The sequence below is a fragment of the Moschus berezovskii genome, chromosome X (genome assembly GCF_049115385.1).
Source record: "Moschus berezovskii isolate FMDL1 chromosome X, NW_MosBer_1.0, whole genome shotgun sequence".
NCBI classification, from domain to species: Eukaryota; Metazoa; Chordata; class Mammalia; order Artiodactyla; family Moschidae; genus Moschus; species Moschus berezovskii.
The window spans coordinates 143,112,023-143,131,107 of NC_142488.1; the positions used below are offsets into that span (position 1 = coordinate 143,112,023).

Sequence of the window (19,085 nt, forward strand, 5' to 3'; positions counted from 1 at the left end):
GCGGGTGCACAGAGGAATTCCCAGTACCTCCTAGAATCTGTTTGAAAAAAAAAATATTGCAAGGATAGTTTTCTTCCCCTTATCTTCTATTGTTTTTTCTGGTCATAAAATTATTCTTGCTTAGAGTCAAAAAATATAAAGAAATAGGATAAAAGATGATCCATAATCTCACATTTGCAGGGCAAACACACATACTGAATGGTCCCTATGTGCCCAGACACAGGCTAAGTGTGCTCTCTCCTTTATCCTCTGCCATCCTCACAGCTACCCTGTGAGGTGGGTCTTATCAGATCCATTTTACCTATGAGGAAACTGAGGCACAGGGAAATTTAGCAACCAGCCCATGGGCATCAGGAAAGGCTGGAGTTGAGACTTGAACCCAGGTACTCCTGATTCCAAAGCCTGTGCTCTCCATGCACATTCAGTACAACTTTGTATTTAGATCTGCCAAAACAACCTGACAGGAAGAGTGCATGCTTGCCAGGGCATAAGCCCACCAGGATGCATCCTCACTAGGGTGCATGCTTGCAAGACCGTATCCTCACTGGAGTTGACTTTTACTCTGTCCTGCTCAAAGCATTATTCTGTGAGGTGGTTGTGCCACTCTGGGTTTCTGGAGGGGAAGTTCAGATGGGGCACCATCTGGCTGCAAGTTGATCCAGAGGCTGGAAGTGCATGTGACCTCCTCTGTGCACCCACCCCACACAGTTCCCCATCTCGGAAAGGGAAAGTTCCCACTATATGCAGATGGCACTTGTACCTGTAAAGTTCTAGGATTTATCGAGTGCCAACACTCTGGACTGATGCTGAAGCTGAAACTCCAATACTTTGGCCACCTGATGCGAAGAGCTGACTCATTTGTAAAGACCCTGATGCTGGGAAAGATTGAAGGCGGGAGGAGAAGGGAAGGACAGAGGATGAGATGGTTGGATGGCATCACTGACTCAGTGGACGTGAGTTTAAGTAAACTCTGGGAGTTGGTGATGGACAGGGAGGCCTGGCATGCTGCAGTCCATGGGGTTACAAAAAGCCGGACACGACTGAGCAGCTGAACTGAACTGAACACTCTGGCATGCTAAGAGGGAATTTGAAAACCCATCATAAATATTTAAATGAGCTAGTGACATATGTTGGCCTCATGACAGAAACACGAGCCCATCATGGAGCAGGATCTGGAAGACAGTGTGTGATGCCCCATGTGACACTCTCTTTGCTTTAGGTCCCCCAGTCAAGTGTTCCAGAAGCTGGCTTTCCATGTGGTCCTTGGCTGATCATCGTCATTAGCATCATCCAGTTCTTAAGACTAAAGGCAGGAAGCAGAAGCGAGTGGATGCATTTCTCAGAGGCCACAGTGGCGGCGGTGTGGCAGCAGCAGCGGCAAGGCTACTGAGGGTTTCTCTCTTCACCCGTGTTTTTTTTCCTTCAGAGTGTTTTTACCACATGCTGGCCCTCCTCTCTCCATGCTGCAAGCCATTGCCACTTTGCTCACATTGTACTCTGAGATCCTAGTAGGGGCCAGACCTTCCGTGGGGCCATGGGTTGTTCTAATGGCGCTACAGGTCTGGTAGGGTAGCCAGGCAGGTACAGAAACAACTGGAACACCCAGGGTTTTCAGGCCCTTAGGAAAAGTGTGACCAGTGAGGGGGCAATAACAGGATCTCTGTGTTTGATCGGGGCTGGGGGCAGAGTGGTGGTAGGAAACTGGCAGGAACCAGACCCTGAGGAAAGACCCCTCTGTGGCTTCATCTCAAAGTTCTAGAGTTATGAAAGGGTTTGAAACTGAACAGTAACAAGACGCCGGAAAGTACATTTATAAAGGTCCCTCGGGTTGCTGGTGTGGAGACTGGATAATCCGTGAGGCTGCACAGGGAAACCAGCTGGGATGGTCGTGGCCATCCAGGGGAGAGATGATGACAGCTCAGTACTGGGATGGGGAGACGCCACTAGGTTTAGGAGAGTGAATGGACAGGATTTGGGAAGGTGCATATATGGTAAAATGGAAGCCAGGCAGGAGGCCGGGAGTGGGGGAGGGGTGGGGGAGGGGTGCATATTGGGGAAGGGCTGAGCTTGGGGAGTCAGTTTGGGACACACTGGGGTGAGGTGCTGGGAGGTCACTCATCTGATGACTACAGCAGTTGCACTCAGGCCCTTTGATCTTTTCTGCCCTTCTCTCTGGGACTGTCCCAGGCAGAGGATCCTGGATGGTCATTGTTTGCCCACTGAAAACAATCTGACAGTGAAGCCTGTTAAAAAGACAGGCAAGCAAGAAACACTGACTGAGTCCCTTATTCTACTCCTGAAGGTCTGGTACCCTTGGGCAAAACACTTGCTTTCTCCAGGCTTCAGTTTTTTTTCAAAATATGCCACATATCTCACAGGACCTTTGTGGGGTGCAGGTCAGATAGTAGATAAGCAAGCACCTTGTAAACTGTTAAGGGACAAAATACAAGGTAGCATTGGGCGATCATCATTATCATTATCATGTTCTCTGATTAGACTTGGGCCATTTGTAGTTTATGTTTACAGTTCCTTACTGCTATCATTTTATCTGACTGTCCATTTGCAGGTCAGGTATGAACATATCCAAAAGAAAGTGGAAAGTTCAGATGATAATCTATATAAATCATGTTAAAAGAGAAGGCAAAAAATCTTTATGCAGGCTGATCTAGGTCACATCATGTTGAAAAAGCTGTCTAGAATCATTTACAAAGATCCCCAAACAAAGGAGATCCCTTTATGAATATAAACACACTTTTCCACCTCATTGCCAGACTATAGAATTCGAGCATCTCCACCCATTCATTCATTCAACAAATATTCACTGGCATTTCCAGTGTGCTTTCTTCTAGGCATTTGAGAATGGAGGTAGAGGGTGTGGCTGCCTTCGAGGGATGCTCCAGCACCCTGGAGATCATCTAGTATCTAGCTCGATTCACTGACTGTCCAGAAGGGGAAACTGAGGATCAATGAGGCTCAGGAACTTGTCTAAGGATTTTCCAAGGCACCTTGAAGCTATGGAGGAGCAGAGGGCAGCTCTTAGGGCCACAGCAGATCCCTGCCTGTGATCCTAAGATGCTAGTCCTTCTAAGATATCTCTGTGGGTTTGGGTCTGGAAATGCAGAGCTATATGCCTAATGCTTCATCAAGAGATATCACTTATCCCCTCAGAAGGCAGCAATGAGGTTGGCCTTTGTCAGTTACTCAGGATGTCCCTTTCACCAAGCGTCCACCCTTGCACAAAAGTCTCCCTCAGAGCAAACACTGGCTGGCTGAGCCTAAACACTGTGCCAGGCTTGGGAGGTGGGGCCATTGGGAGATGAATGGAGCTCAATCCTTGCTTTGAACCTGGCAATCACAGTACCGTGTCCTACGTGCCCCCTTGCTAGGGTTCTGGCCCTTCCCACTCCCCACTCCAATGCCAGGAACCCAAAACCAGAAACTCACCAAGTATTTAGAGGACAGATATTCATTGTGTAGGACTGGTGTGGGCATGGGGAGGGTGTGTGGCATGCAGTCCAGCTTGTCTCGATCCTATATTTGAGGTTGCAGACAGCCCAGAGAGAGCTGATTTGCTAGGAAAGATGCAGTTCCCAGCATACTCAGCTTGGCTGCTGACAAATATGCTTCAGGCTTGTGCCACCTGTGTTGGGATTGTCCTCTGGCTGCTGCTCCTTTGTTTAGTTTGAAGAACTCAGAGTGAGGTCAAAGGTGACAACTAGAGGGACTTCCCTGTCATCCCTGTGGTTAAGGCTCTGGGCTTCCAATGCAGGGAATGAGGTTCAATCCCTGGTTGGGGAACTAACATCCAACATGCATGTGTGCTCAGACCCTCAGTCGTGTCTGAGTCTTTGCGATGCCGTCACAAATTGTCTGAGTCTTTGTAGCCCGTCAGGCTCCAGTGTCTGTGAGATTTTCCAGGCAAGAATACTGGAGTGGGTTGCCATTTCCACCTCCAGGGGATCTTCCTGACCCAGGGATCAAACCTGAGTCTCCTTCGTCTCCTGCATTGCAGGCAGATTCTTCATCGCTTAGCCCCTGGTACGTGTGGTGCAGCAAAAAATGAAAAGGTGACCATTAGAACGATCAACCCATGTTGCACTGAATGTTTCACAGGATCTGTGCAACAACTTATGACTTAGACCCTGAGAGACGGGGCACTGGAGTTGCTTGCCCAAGTCACATGGCTGACATCCAATCTAAATGCGCCTTGGTGCTATTTGGACTTGGGAGCTCCCTTGGCAAGCTGAGCCAGAGCCCTAGGGAGCGCTGCAAATCCACTGCGGGACTTCAGGGCTGAGAAATAAAGACTGGGCATCCATAGCCCTGCTGCAGTGCCCTACGTGTCCCTGGGCTGTCTTCTAGGAGAGGGGTAGATTCATGGCAGCTGCCCTGGTTGGCTGAGTGAAGTCTTTGGCAGAATTGGCACAGGTTCTCTAGTTTTCTCATCACCTCTCCCCCAGTCTGAGATGGCTGCTGTCTCCTTCTGGGGGGGTGGGGTGGGGGAGGAGAGGTGCCTTCCACACCAGCATCTGATAACACAGACACACCTTCACTCATTCATCTAGTATCCCTCTGAATGTCTCTTAGGTCCCAAGCCCTGTTGTGCAGAAGCCCAGCTGAGACAGACATTCAGCAAGCAATCGCCTAAAGTGGGCCCAAATGCCATTTGTGAGCCATGCCATAAAGGAGACCAGAGGGAGAAAGTCAATTGAGGGCAGGAGAGTGTCCCTTCACTGACTGGGGATTGGGCTGAGGTCTCAAGGGTGGCAGCACTTGCCTAAGAGCCGAAGTGGGTGCAGATCTGAGGCAGCAGGAACGGCAGGTAAACACACATACTTCCAGGGATGAGAAAGGGGACACCTGGGAGGGAACTGCCATTAAGAGTGAAGGGGGGAGCGGGGAGAAGAAGCTGCAGAAGCAGAAGTGGGGAGGAGAGGCCCTGGAGGGCTGACATGACAGACAGGTTTACAAATTGATCAACGGGCTCTGGCTGGGAGGTGGGTGGTGCAGAAATCCAGGTGTTTTTCCCACCCTCAGTGCCAAGGTCTGGCCTCCAGGCCCGCACCAGCGCTCTGCCTCTGGCCCGTCCTCCCGGAGCCACATGGGAGCGCTTTCTCACACAGAGCTCTGCTTGGGCCACTACCCGCAAGAAGCTGCAGGTGATAGTGTCCACCTGACAACTGCCCTGGCTCCTCCCCTCCCCTCTCCAGCCTTGAAATCCACCTTTGAGTGAGCTCAGTGCACACCTTCGCACCTCCATTCAGGGCTTCTGCTTTCCCCCAGTTAGTTCATTTCAGTCATTCAGTCATGTCCAACTCTTTGCTTTCCCCCGGCCTGCAGTAATTTGCTCCTTCTCAGCCCATGGAACCCTCACTAACCCTGGATGCCAAGCTCAAAGTGGCTACCTGTCCTCAGACCCGCGCCACCACAGTCAGAACTGAAGCTCTCCCCTGGCCTTCACTTCTCTTTTGCTGGCATTCATTTTATCCTTGAAAGGACTGAGGCTGAAGCTGAAGCTCCAGTACTGTGGCCACCTGATGCGAAGAGCTGACTCATTGGAAAAGACCCTGATGCTGGGGAAGATTGAAGGCAAAAGGAGAAGGGGAAGACAGAGGATGAAATGGTTGGATGGCATCACCAACTCAATAGACGTGAGTTTGAGCAAACTCCGTGAGATAGTGAAGGAGAGGAAAGCCTGGCATGCTGCAGTCCATGGGGTTGCAAAGAGTTGGACACCACTGAGTGACTGAACAACATTTTATCCTTGACCCATTTATTGATGTTGGTGTGTCTGCTCTCTAGATGGCAAGTTGCCTGAGGTTGGGGATTCTGCCTTAATGTAAGAATTAAGCCATCAGGGTCAATGGAGAACTCATTTTTAACAAATCTGAATGGAGTCAATGGAGAACTCATAGTTTACAAATCTGAATGGAGTCCCTGCTCTATGCTACACTTTGGGGAGATGGCAGAGAACAGAGCAGTCAATCTCCTGGGGAGACTGACAATCAGAGAGATAAATGTAAAAGTATAGCGAGTGATCTCACGAGCTGGTGTTGAGTGTGTGTGCGTAACAGAGCAGGAGAAGGAAGGCAGGTGATGTGGAATTGTGGCTTTCTGTTTTCCACTGATGGTCAGGGAATATGTGACACTGGAGCAAAGACCTAAAAGAAGTGAGGGCTAGAGCCTTGCTGATTTAGGGAGCAGATCTTCCCAGGCTGAGGGAGGAGCATGTGCCAAGGGCCTGGGGTGGTTATTGCTGTGTGCGGGCAGGGTGAGGAGAAACTTGAGAGCTGGAATCTGAGGTGAGTGTGGTGATGAGGGGTGACTTGTGAAGTCCCCCGAGGACTATTGGAGAGATGGGCTGTACCCTGGAGGGACAGGGTAAAGGTCTGAGCGTCCTCAGTGGATGAAGGGCAGGTTCAGACTTACCAGGATGCCCCCAGTTGCTGGGCAGACACAGATTGAAGCTGGTGGGGGAGATGGTATGTATGGTGATGATAAGTGCCGTCCTTCTCAGAGTCAGATTCTAACACCATCCACTGGGCTTGTTTCTAAACCCTCTTCCCAGAGGGACTGGACACATGGAGGGCCTTGGCTAGGCCACATTTCACGTTTGTTTGTTTTTTTTTTTTTGGGGGGGGGTAGGTAGGTGAAGATAGGAAAGCCATTCTCTTTGTGAAGCCACACCAGCCATCCTAAGAACGGTGATGTCCGAAGAGATGCTGGGGACCAGTCATTGCTTCCCCTTTTCATGATGCTAAATTTAGGCCCAGAAAGAGGGCATGGGGCGAATTTTAAATGCAGGAACACCGGTCCCGTTTTCAAGAGTGGCAATCTTCCATTCCCTCCTCTCCCCACCACAGGAATCCCCCTGGTTCCGGTGAGGAGAAACAGTTTGCAACTTTTCCCAAAGAAGGGGACACTGGTCCATTAGCTGCTCAATGAGTCAGAGCCAGACTTCTGTATCGGGCATGCGGGCACTGAGCGGCCTGCGATATTAGGCGAGGTGGGGGGATTCTGAGAGCCTGCTGCTGCGTGCTAGGCGGGACGGGGTCCAGGGAGAGGTGGTGTAGACCCAGTCGCCATCAGTGGGGAAAGGCTTCAAGGCCCGAGCGGGCAGGGCTCTTCTGGGAACAGGCTGGGTCCTGACCCCACTGAATGTCCCCTTCCCTCCCCTCCCTGCCCCTCAGTGCCCCCTCCGCTCCAGAGCCTTCCCAGGACTGGGTGCCTGGGAGGGGCAGGGAGCTCTCACTTCATCTTCCTCTTTCCCAGGAGCCCTGGTCTACCTGGCACATCCTTGGCTCATGCGGTTAGGATTGTGTGCCCACAGGGTGGTGGTGTGGACAGCAAATGTGGAGCAAGTCTTTTGGTTGTTGACTTACTCCCTCTTTCAGTCATCCACTGAAAGGAGAGACAGTGGGCCTGGTGGGGCTGGTGTGGCCTCGTGCATGTGTGCGTGCGTGCTAAGTCCCGACTCTTTGCGACCCTATGAACTGTAATCTCTTCTGTCCATGGGATTCTTAGGCAAGAATACTGGAGTGGGTTGCCATTTCCTTCTTCCCAACCCAGGGATCGAACCCATGTCTCCTGTGTCTCTTGCATTGGCAAGCAGGTTCTTTAACCACGAGTGCCACCTGGGAAACTGGTGTGGCCATGTCACACTAAACAGCATCGCCTTCTGGACTCCCTTCTCCGGTGGCCTGACCCACGGCCCTGGGAGCAGGAGAGGTGGGATAGGCTAGACCCAGCTGCCTGTCTCTTCCCAACCTGCAACTTCTTCTTCTTGAGGGTGCTGACTGCCCCTGCCACCTTGCCAATGGCCATAGAGTTGAGCTATTAAGAGTAAGACAAGCGTGACACTAAGGGTCAATCAAGAGACCAAGTTTCCAGCCCCTGCTCAGCCACTGACTCCTGGGGGCCCCTCTGCATCCAGCCCATCAGAAGAGCGTCAGAAACCCTCTCCGGGAAAGCACTTTTCCTCTCTTTGGGAAGAGTCCAGTTGGAAGGTAATTCCCACCCACAAGCCAGGGGGGTGAGGAGATGGGAGGCCTCAGCTCCCCTGGGAGTGAGCAGAGGTGGGCAGGGGCCCTGGGAAAGCCTAGAAGCTTGCAGTTAAAGACTCCCTACCTGCAAAGATGGAACTTTACAAAGGCTCCCAGATCCCTCGTAGCTCAGTGGGTAAAGAATCTACCTGCAATGCAGGAGATCTGGGTTCAATTCCTGGGTCAGGAAGATTCCCTGGAGAAGGAAATGGCAACCCACTTTAGTATTCTTACCTGGAGAATCCCATGGACAAAGGAGCCTGGCAGGGTACAGTACATGGGGTTGCAAGAGTCGGATACAACTTAGTCACTAAACCACCACCACCAGCACCACCACCAGATCCCTTGTGAAAGGCTGCTCATTTTGGGATCTTCACAGTCAGAGAAGGTTGGGCCTCAGGGATGTTACTTGCAGCCCTGGGTGCTCAGATGGAGACGTGGGGTAGGGGTAGGGTAGGGTGAGTTCTAAGGGACTGGGGTTTCATTTGTGTTGAATGATGAGGATTACTCCTAATTTGGAGGCAGAGGGAGAGGGTCTTGAACTGACAGGAACTGAACAGAAACCTCTTTACCACACTTCGTCATATTTCCTATCTCCTTTGAATGTTCTCCTGACATCTCCAGCCACTGGAGTGGCTTATGGAATTCTGGTTTGAGGTTCCCTTGTGTGGACAGGCCTGGCCTCCTAGGGGACTGATGTCATTAAAATACTTTCCAGGGAGGCCTAGGCAGGGGCTCAGTGCACTCCAGAACCTTGAGCTACTCCCAAGCCAAGCCACTGAGCACCGAATTTTGCTGCAGATAGAAGAGGCAACGTGCCTTGGAACCCCTGAATCTGGGCCATGTCTGCTAACCCCTGACTTTGTCACTTTTTCTACCCTTCCAGGCTGATCTTAGCCTCCCCTGAGTGGCCTTTTATACGTGACCACCAGATCACTTTCACACCTACCCTTCCTCACCCGCAGACTGGATAGTGGCCGGCGTGGAGAAGGTAGGTCATACCATCTTTGACAGGTGACACTGAGACTGGGGGAGCTGAGGTGGCATGGCGGAAGGCCCACCACAACGTCAATGACACAGCCCAAAGCTACTGCCTCTCCCCTGCCCTCCAGCCCCAGCCCCCGCCCTTTATCCCACCTCCTTTCTGTTACTTATGAGTATACACTCAAGATATGTACATGGGATTGAGTTATGACAGTTTTTGCACTCAGGCTGCTGCCATGGACAGTCCGAGCTGAGGAGAAACTGAAGCTGTGAGGAGCCTCCCGACTGAGACTCAGTGTGGAAGGAATGGAGAAATTGGGGACACTGGACCTGAGGGAGACATGGAGACTTGGGTCATAGGTATGTTTGTAGGGGCAGGGCAGGGAACCATGGCAACCATCTGCAGACCTCTGACATGGCTCGGTGATGTCATAGTCACTTTCTGGAGGTTCTGTTCATAGTGACCACAGGTCGCAGCTTCAGGCCAAGTGCCTCAACTGGATAAGAGAAGGCACTGCTCAGGAGCAGACATGGAAAGTCTTCCTTCGAAGAGTAAGAAGGCGAATTTTGTCATTCGAGGTATGTACGCAGAAATCAGAGACCAATGGGCAGGGCTCTGGCAGTGGGTGGGAAGAGGGGATCTTGATGGTGATGTCTGGGCACAACTTACTCTAAGCTCTCTTCCAGCAGAGAGATACTCTTACTTCTCTGGCTTGGCTTTCAAGCTACTGCATCTGTGAATGCCCTAGGTGTGCCCAGGTGTGTGTGTGAGTCTGTATACATGTGCTGCTTGTGACTTCCCTGTGCTTATGAGTGTGACCCTCACCAGCCACTCAGGGACCTGTTAAGAAGTGCCCACGGGCTCTGAGGCTGACCATTCTGGTTTCCCAGTGTGGTGCTTCCAACTGCTAAGGGCAGCTTCCCATTGCGGCCAGGACACCAGGCAGTGGCTGGACCCTGTCCCACCTCACATCTCTGGCCTAGAAAGGCCTGACAACACTGAGAGGCTAGGACTCTCTGGAGAGTGATCACACTATAACTGGAGGCCCTGCTTCCCTCTGGGAAGGGTAGAAACAGAAGTCGGGGGAGTGGCTTGACAGTAGCAGACTCTGAGAACCTGGTAGTGGAAGAAGTTGGAGCCGTTGGCCTGGAGAAGAGACTTGGCCTGCTGTGCAATCTCTGAAGGATAAGGGATTAGACTGTGTGTAGGATGGTGACCCCAGGGCTCAGAGATAGGCCCAGATGGAAGACAACCCAGAAAGGAGGTGATAAGTTCCCTGTGAGTGGAGGTATGCAAGGAGAAGGCAGGTGAGCACTCGGCTAACTCTTAACAGGGTAGGGGATTAGATGAGAGAGCCTTAAGATGTCTGCATTCTGAGGAGTCTGTAAACTGGGGACCTAAGAAACTGACTTTGATACCTGTGGCTCTTGCAAAAGGGCACTATCTTTGCCTTCATTAGGTTCCAAGTGGATCCCTAACATTCGAAGCCCAGCAATGCCAGCTACAGGGCCACAGCCTAGGTCATGACACTCTTGAGGAACTGGCACGAGCTGGGTGGGGGTGAGGAGGCAGGTTCATTCTGAGGTCATCTCCCCTGTACAGCTCAGACTCAGCCACAGTTGCTGGAAACAGTGTTTCAAAAGCTCATCTTCAGGTGACTCTCATTTCTAAATACGGAAATTATTAATAGGTGAGTATCCTGGGCTTTCAAAGTGCTTTAGAAAGGGAATATCTGTAGAATAACTCATGATACCTCTTCCACTATTTTCTCCAAATTTCAGCCCTTGAAATGTGCTCCTTTTCTCAGCTTTCCTTTTTTCCCCTCCATTCTTTCCAGGAGGCTCACGGTATCTTCAAGAGGGAAGGGGACCCTCAGTTTTCAGCAGGGCTGATACTAGCATTTGGAATGGGACATTGCTCCCTCCTAAGTGACTCTCCGGAGAAGGCAACGGCAAGCCACTCCAGTACTCTTGCTTGGAAAATCCCATGGATGGAGGAGCCTGGTAGGCTGCAGTCCGTGGGGTCGCTAAGGGTAGGACACGACTGAGCGACTTCACTTTCACTTTTCACTTCCACACATTGGAGAAGGAAATGGCAACCCACTCCAGTGTTCTTGCCTGGAGAATCCCAGGGACGGGGAGCCTGGTGGGCTTCCGTCTATGGGGTCACACAGAGTCGGACACGACTGAAGTGACTTAGCAGCAGCAGCAAGTGACTCTCCCGTACAATGCAGAATATTTGGCATCTCTGGCCATCCTCACCTTTTAAATTCCAGCAGCAACATTTCCCAGCATCCGTTAGAGGTGACACTGCCCTCTCCCTCTTTGAAAATCATTGCCTGAATCCCCTGCAAAGAACTGACTTCCTCAAGGCCATACTACCCAGTGACAAAGCCAAGGCCAAGTCAAATCCCATTCATTCATTCCAAGAACTTTTATTCTTCAATAGGGTGTGTGTCAGAGGAGCAAAGGGAACGCGGGCCTAAACTGAGACGGTGAATAGAGGACTGACTCCCTGCCCACAAAGTTACTACTTCTCCCAATTTCTCTCCTTTTGCCAAACTCCGTTTTCGTCCTCTAGCCCACCTAGCTCGCTGGTTCCGCAATTGCAGCACAGGTTGACTTTCTCGGAATTAGTGGAAAGAGCCTAGACAAGCGCGATCTTCGGGAGCACAATCAGGTTGTTTTAAGGCGGGGTGCGAGTCCCGAAACCCTGAGATCTCACAGCATCTTTCCTGCTCGAGCCAGCGGCCGCTTTCCGCCGGGCTTACGGGAGCTAGGTGCCTGCCGCAAGGCCCCTGCAGCAGAGTCACGGCGGAACTCGGTGGAGGTGAAGGACAGTCGACCCTTACGGTCGACCCCGGAGTTGTCACGGGGCGGGTGGCTGGGTTGATGGGAGGTGGGTGGGGCTGCCTAGGGGACAGGGGACCCGGACGCAGAGGCCGCAGCTCAGAAGGAGCAGAGGGCGGCGCAACCCGGCTCGACCTTGCCCTCCAAACACCAGAGGCCGAGGCCGCAGGGAATGGCGGAGCCACCTCTCCAAAGTCCTTTGAGATGCCACCTCGGTGCGAAAAGGGCGGGGGGCGCGGGGAGTGGGCAAACAAGATTATTATTATTTCTCGGTTTTGCCGCGGCAGCTAGCGCCGGCGGGTTGTTCTGTTTGAATGAATGAGCCCAGCGGCCGCGCCCAATGGGCTCCCGCGCCTGTTTAATATTCATGAGGCCTGCAGCCAATGGCCGGGCGAGGAGGTTGTTTTAAACGGCGGAGCCCGCTGGCCAATCAGGCGGCTCTCGTGGAGGCAGCTAGCGCGAGGCTGTGGAGCGCTGAGCCGCGCGTCGTGCCCTGCGCTGCCCAGACTAGCGAACAATACAGGTACGTTTCGCACCGCCCGCCGCCGCCGCCGCCGCCGCCGCCACCACCGTCGCCGCAGAAGCAGCGCCCGCACAACTTTCCTCCGGCCCGCGCCGCCGCGAGCGCGCTCCGCCGCCGCCCCCTGCCTCTCCTCCGCGCGCCCTTCCCGCCCCCTTCGCCTCCCCTCTGCCATAGGTGCGGGAAGGAAAAAGCGATTTCAGGTGTTTCAACTTTTCCATGCATCAAGCTGAGCTCCCCACTGTCGGGGCTACGTCCCCTCCGCGGAACCCGTCTCGGCCGACGCCCCCCGGGGCAGCGGCCCAGGGACCTTGGCCCCCCCTGCAGCCAGATGTTCGGGCAGCTGCGGCGGCGCCAGCCGAGGGGCGACTGCGGGTTCGGGCGGCGCGCGTCCCGGCGCCGGGCGGCGGACCTGGGCAGGGGGCCGGTGCTTCTCCGCCCGGGACGGACTCCGGGGAGGCCGGGCGACCGCTGCCCGCCGGGGACTACGGCGCAGGCAAACTTCGCTCCGGGTCTCGGCTGGGCGCCGCGCGACCCCGGGGGGCTGCACTGCTGCTTCTGCATTAACATGGCCGTCGCGGGAGCGCCCGGCGGCCCGGGGAGGGGGGCGCGGGCCGGCCGCCCCCCGCTCATCTCCTGCCCGCAGGGCGCCGCCGCCGCCGCCGCCTCCGTGAACATGGCTGGCGCGGCGCGGCGCTGGGCTCAGGCGAGCGGCGGGCGGACGGGCGGCGGGGACTCCGGGCGGGCTCCGGCCTCGGCCCCAGCGCCCGCGGCCTGGGGCGGGCGGCTTGGAGGGCCGGGGGCGCCGCCGCGGGCCCCGCGCGGCCGAGCGTCATGGCCGCACGGGCGCCTTTGTTATCCCGAGGAGTGCGCTCCGCGCCGCCGCCGGGGGCGGGGGTCCAGCCCGCGGCCCCGCAGCCCCGGGCGGGGCGGGGCGGGGTGGGGGCTGGCGAGCGGGCGGCGGCGGTGGCGGGCCCGGACCGCTTTGTTCGCCGCCGCCGCCGCCGCCGCCGCCCGCGCCGGCCGCGCGCGGATCAGCCATTTTAGCGAGCGGAGCTTGGAGGCGCGGCGGGCGCCGCGGTCACCGCCGCTGCCCGCTCGGCTCCGCGCCCCCGGCGCGCCGCCGCCGCCGCCGCCCCCTGCTCCGTGCGCCCCCCGGGGGTGGCAGTGGCGGATTTCAGGGGCACTTTCTTTCATCAGGAAGCTTTTGACAAGATGGAAGGTGAATTCTGCGTGTCCGAGTGACCCAGCGCGGGGCCGAGCCCGGCCGGCAGGGGCCGGCCCCGTGCTACCCGGCGACCCGCGCCGCCGCAGCCGCGCCGCTGCTGGGCCCAAATTCAGCCCCTCGGTCGTTCCCAGGGAAGGGGAGTGCTTGAATTTAGCGTGATGACCTTGGGTGTGGGAAAAGGAAAAGATGGCGGGAAGCAGGGGGGGTGGGACAGGGACGATGACACGCCACAGCTGCATTTTGATTTGGAAACTTTGCAGAAAGTGTTCCTGGCTGGACACGCTTTGCCTTTCCCGATGGGCAAGACTAGCCCTTTCGGTCTCCCCTCCCTCTTTAGGTAATGATGAAGATACAGGTTGGAACTAAATAGTACAAGGGAGATCTGCTCACTTGCCAGATTACTCTTCTTGTAAAAGCCATCCATTTTTATAAGCCAGAACGCATCAAAAATAGTGAAATTTCAAGTGTTCCCTATTTACAGTTCTCCTGCTTTGGTCTTGTAATCCTCAGTGGCAACAGTATTGTTGCCTGTAACATAGTAAAACAGATGACCCGTTAGCCTGAAGTGGTTGGTTGCAAGCTTCTGCTACCCACCTGCACCCTTTCCCAACGTGTCATCCGTGTGCCCTTCCCACTTTTGAACTGTAGTTTGCAAAACGTAATAGTTCTGAGTCACAATATAGCTCAGAACCACCCAGCTTGGGTCGGTTCCATTTGGAGAACTTGATCACTCCCGGAGAAGTAACTCACAAACCAGCGCACTTCATGCTGGTCAAAAGTTAAATGACAAGCGACAGTGAAACTGATTTCCTCCCTACTCTGCCTTCAGCTGCTAGAGCGGCTGCAGGATGGGGGCAAGGGTTCTTCCAAAAGGGCCACCTTTGGTATATCTTGCAGATGTTCATTGTGTTTGTTTCTCTTTGTCTCTCTTCCCTTCATCAGTCAAAATGGCTAAAGGTGATCCCAAGAAACCAAAGGGCAAGATGTCTGCTTATGCCTTCTTTGTGCAGACGTGCAGAGAAGAACATAAGAAGAAAAACCCAGAGGTCCCTGTCAATTTTGCTGAATTTTCCAAGAAATGCTCTGAGAGGTGGAAGGTATTTTTCTTTTGTATCTTTCCAGCCACTCTTAGTTGGATTTCACACTTTCTGGTTACTGACCTTCCGTGTAGCTCCAGGTGGCTGTTTTCTTCCTCTTTACTTAGACTCATCTTGTCTCTCCTTAGAATTTTGTTTTATTTTAGAAGATACTGCAAGGGTTTAAAGCTGTCATCCCCTTTTGCAAGTGATTCTCGCAGCTGCCACCGTAATTACAGGACAGCTGAACAGGTATGTGCTCACTGCATTGAGGAATTTAACAGGTCCTGTGTTTTGCAGACAATGTCCGGGAAAGAGAAGTCAAAATTTGATGAAATGGCAAAGGCGGATAAAGTGCGCTATGATCGGGAAATGAAGGATTACGGACCAGCTAAGGGAGGCAAGAAGAAGAAGGACCCTAATGCCCCCAAGAGACCACCGTAAGTGGCTGTAGGATTCAGGATAGCAGTTAAGAGCTTTCCTTCTGCTTGAAAGATCTTTAAAAAGACAGCTTTACCTAAAAAGATGTTGCGATACCTCAGCAAAACAATGTATATTTTGAGCTGTACAGTGCTGGGCCAGGGAAATTCCTGGTTGTGGCTCTCTTTGTGAGCTGTATGCTTCCATGGTGGTTGGCTGTTGGCATTTCCACTGGGAAGGGGGCAGACAGCCCAGTTCTGGGTATCATTGTCCATTGGCGTTTTCTGTATCCTTTTCCCAGTAACTGAGAAAGTGCACTGTATGTTTCTGAAGCCTCTTAAGCATTCTAGTGCCTGCAACTTTGTAATATTGTGCATGGCATCATGCATTTCTTCACTTGAGGGAAGAGTCATAGTGGTAGGAATTTGTGCATTCAGCAACATGGGATCTTGACTTCAGCTCCCGTTTTGGTGGGTTCTCCTCTGATGTATACAATTCTCTCCCCATAAGGTCTGGATTTTTCCTATTCTGCTCTGAATTCCGCCCCAAGATCAAGTCTACAAACCCTGGCATCTCTATTGGAGATGTGGCAAAGAAGCTGGGCGAGATGTGGAATAACTTAAGTGACAGTGAGAAGCAGCCATACATCAACAAGGCAGCAAAGCTGAAAGAGAAGTATGAGAAGGTGAGGGAGCAGAGTGTACCCTGCACAGGCTAGGGCCTCCAGGAGCCTGGAAAGGTGAACGGTCAGCTGCCATGGCTAGGCTGGGGGTGGAAGGCTGCAGGACTCGTCTTCATGCCAGATCCGCCTGGTATACTGGTGGTCCGGCTTCTGATAGCTGTGTCTGAGACAGCTTTTCAGGCAGGCTTCAAAATGTGATCACATGAGGGTGCCCCCAGCGGAGGGTCAGTTAGTGCTTATTCACTGGACTTCGAGAGCACGTGAACACCCATGCACTCTGCAATTGGAATGGCTGCGAACCCAGTTTGAATCTGGAAATAAATATTTCGAAGAGCAGCCCTGTCTTCCTCCCGTGTTTTCTCCTTCTGGGGTGGGGACGGCTTGCTTCTACCCTTGACTCATTTGCAATGTGTGTCTGTCCCTTCCAGGATGTCGCAGACTATAAGTCTAAAGGGAAGTTTGATGGCGCCAAGGGTGCTGCTAAAGTTGCCCGGAAAAAGGTGGAAGAGGAAGACGAAGAGGATGAGGAGGAGGAGGAGGAGGAGGAGGAGGAGGAAGAGGATGAATAAAAAAAAAAAACTGTTGATCTGTCTCCTTGTGAATACCTTAGAGTAGGGAGCGCCTTGATTGACACACCTCTCATCCAAGACGTGTCTGTTGCCCTCATTAGGTTTAATTACCCAGTTGGATCATGATCATATCTTAGTCTCTCAAAGTGCTCTAGCAATTGTCAGTGGTTTACATTTAGTGGCCATGGGTGTCCGGAGCACCTGGAAACTGTATCAAAGTTGTACATATTTCCAAACATTTTTAAAATGAAAAGGCTCTCGTGTTCTCCTCACTCTGTGCACTTTGCTGTTGGTGTGACAAGGCATTTAAAGATGTTTCTGGCATTTTTTTTTTTAATTTGTAAGGTGGTGTGTTAATTCTATGGTCATTGGCTAGAAATCCCGAGTTCTCAACTGTACATATCTATAGTTTGTAAAAAGAACAAAGCAACCGAGACACACTCTTGATGCTCTTTGCTTGGTGTGGAGGTTGTGGGGGCAATGCCTTCCGGAGGGGCTGTAGCTCAGGGCGTGCACTGTGGGGCTGGACCTGTGGACACCGCAGTGGGCATCCATTTAGCTTCAGGTTGTCTTGTTTTTGTATATAGCGACATAGCATCCCGCTGCCATTCTTAGATGTGGAAGGGGGGGGGTCAGCAGGCATGAGAAGTGTTTTGGATCCTTTTTAGTTTAAGTGTGGTAGTTTTAAACTTTTTTTTTTAAACAAACTGTAGAACTGTTCATTGTCAGCAAAGCCAAGAGCCACTGCACCAGTGAAAGTTCAAGAACCTTCTGTACTAAACACGATCTGCAATGTTCTGTTATTTTTTTTGTATGTTTAGAATGTTGAAATGTTTTTGAAGTTAAATAAACAGTATTACATTTTTAAAATTGTGCTCTATGATGACAGTCTAAATGTGTGACTAACAGCAGTCTTAGCAGGAGGACAACCCACTCCATGGCATCTGGTAACTAGCCTCCTGGTGAGTCTGGTAAATAACTTTTCTTTTGCTTACTGTGGCCAACCTACTGAGGACAGAGATAAAGAGGGCTACTTGAAGCTACTGCATGATTTTGTTTGTGTCTGAAAGGCATTAAGGTGAAGTCTAAGCTGCTGAATGTAGGTGCTAAGGTCACAGAAAAGATTTAGCAGTCCTCAGAGGTTTAGGAAGGTGGGTGGTTAAGATTGAGGCTGCCTACTACTGGGGTTTGTTTTTGGTTGTTTTTTAATCTCCCACTCTACCCCCCCCACAAACACGGACTGGGGAGGTGGTCAAATTCATTGCTAAACACACACACAAAGTTTCTTTCAGGCTTTTTTTTTTCTTTCACTCATGCCCCGCCTCCATGCCCAAGTACTTATAGTAGAACATTATTTTGCTCAATGATCAAGGCGTTCTTGAGCTTGGCATCCTCTCCTAGACCCCAGTGAGGGGTACATGGAGGAGGGTGCAGTGTCCTTTTTCCTCCAAGAAACCAAACACCTCAAGGAAGATGGCTGGGCTCCATCAAGGGGCACCTGCAGGGCAAGCTGATGGCATCAACTGCTTCTAAGTAGTAGATGTCATCAGAAAAAAGACTGGTCTACCCATGGTTTGAGCTTGTTTATTTGGAATGTAGATTGTTGTTAAAATGTTCTTACTCTTGAAGAGACTTGTTATGTTTCAGTGTTTATTTCCTTTTGGAAGATGTAGCATTTTGTCCAAGTTGGGCTGAGGGGTGATGGCCATAGTGGCAGATGGTGACCTTAAATATTTTGAGTGCTGCTGTGTATGTGCATTGAACTGTTGGCAGTAATGAAGGGGACTGTGTTGGGGGTGAGTGTTAATACCTGTCCGGCATTAATCCGCAGATATACGTGTTGAAGGCTGTGAAGCACTCGAGGGTGTTTTAATGACACTGAGAAGAAAGTGCTTTTCTTAAAATTCACTATTGAGAAGTTGGCTGGCTGCAGGCAGTATCTTCCCCACTCTGTCAGGGTTATGGTCATGGTCACTGGTTGGGTCTCTAATCTGTATTCATAGCCATTCCTTCTCACATCACAACTCTTTGTCCTAAATATGTTTTTCTAGTTCTAGAAAATGACCACTAATTTAAAAAACCTTGGTCCTGAGGTTAGCCCATAGGCACCTGTTCCCAGGTGGCCCCTGCCTGCTTTAGCTGTGCCCAGTCACTTCCCTCCAGCCTTTGGCGTTGTCAGCTGAAGCCTCTGCAGCCTGACACACAACCTACCAGGCTGACATGGGAGCTGTGACCAACCTAGTCAAGTATGGGAGGGAAGCTCAACCTGTAGTCACAAAGGAGCGATTTTATGCTTTGAAGTGCTCCTCTGTCTGGTGGAAGCTAGAGAAGCCAACTATGGAAGGGCAAAGACTAAAACGGATTAACTTTTTTGTGTGCTCCTATAGTAGTTAAACCTAACTGGGGGACTTGTTAAGTGGTCTTTGATTAAGGAGACATGTAGTTCTGAAGAGACTCAGGCAGCTTGGCCCATGCACTGCTTGCAGTGAGAGGACTGCTTACTGTAAGATTCTCACCTGTTACCATTGCTCCTCTTAATAGAATGATGCCTTCCAGCTTCTCTGAGATGGTACACGTGGTATGGTGTCACCACCTAAGGCTTCCGCTTAGCGTGATTTCTGGGCCCGCAGTATGTGTTCCTGCAACACCAACCTGTTATTTCTTTAATCAAAAGGACAGTAGCCGCTTTCTCTAACCACCTCTATCTTCTAACA

General features: G+C 52.1%; 1 protein-coding gene across 10 annotated transcripts in view; it reads left to right on the forward strand.

The window, feature by feature from the left end:
- HMGB3 (high mobility group box 3) overlaps positions 1 to 17,186 on the forward strand; it is a 42,291-nt gene extending 25,105 nt beyond the window's left edge. For 3 of the 10 annotated variants that reach the window (XM_055393346.2, XM_055393350.2, XM_088833710.1), the window contains 7 exons: positions 8,929 to 9,033; positions 9,241 to 9,386; positions 9,488 to 9,605; positions 14,567 to 14,721; positions 15,001 to 15,140; positions 15,631 to 15,805; positions 16,231 to 17,186. In XM_055393346.2, the coding sequence (XP_055249321.1) occupies positions 9,557 to 9,605; positions 14,567 to 14,721; positions 15,001 to 15,140; positions 15,631 to 15,805; positions 16,231 to 16,371 (660 nt within the window). In that variant the 5' untranslated portion in view covers positions 8,929 to 9,033; positions 9,241 to 9,386; positions 9,488 to 9,556 and the 3' untranslated portion in view covers positions 16,372 to 17,186. Of the gene's footprint in view, positions 1 to 2,072; positions 5,652 to 8,928; positions 9,034 to 9,240; positions 9,387 to 9,487; positions 9,606 to 11,976; positions 12,400 to 12,445; positions 12,574 to 13,852; positions 13,962 to 14,566; positions 14,722 to 15,000; positions 15,141 to 15,630; positions 15,806 to 16,230 lie in introns of those variants that run through there. The other 7 variants (XM_055393351.2, XM_055393352.2, XM_055393354.2 and 4 more) reach the window with 7 other exon arrangements.
- The last annotated feature ends 1,899 nt before the right edge of the window (positions 17,187 to 19,085 follow it).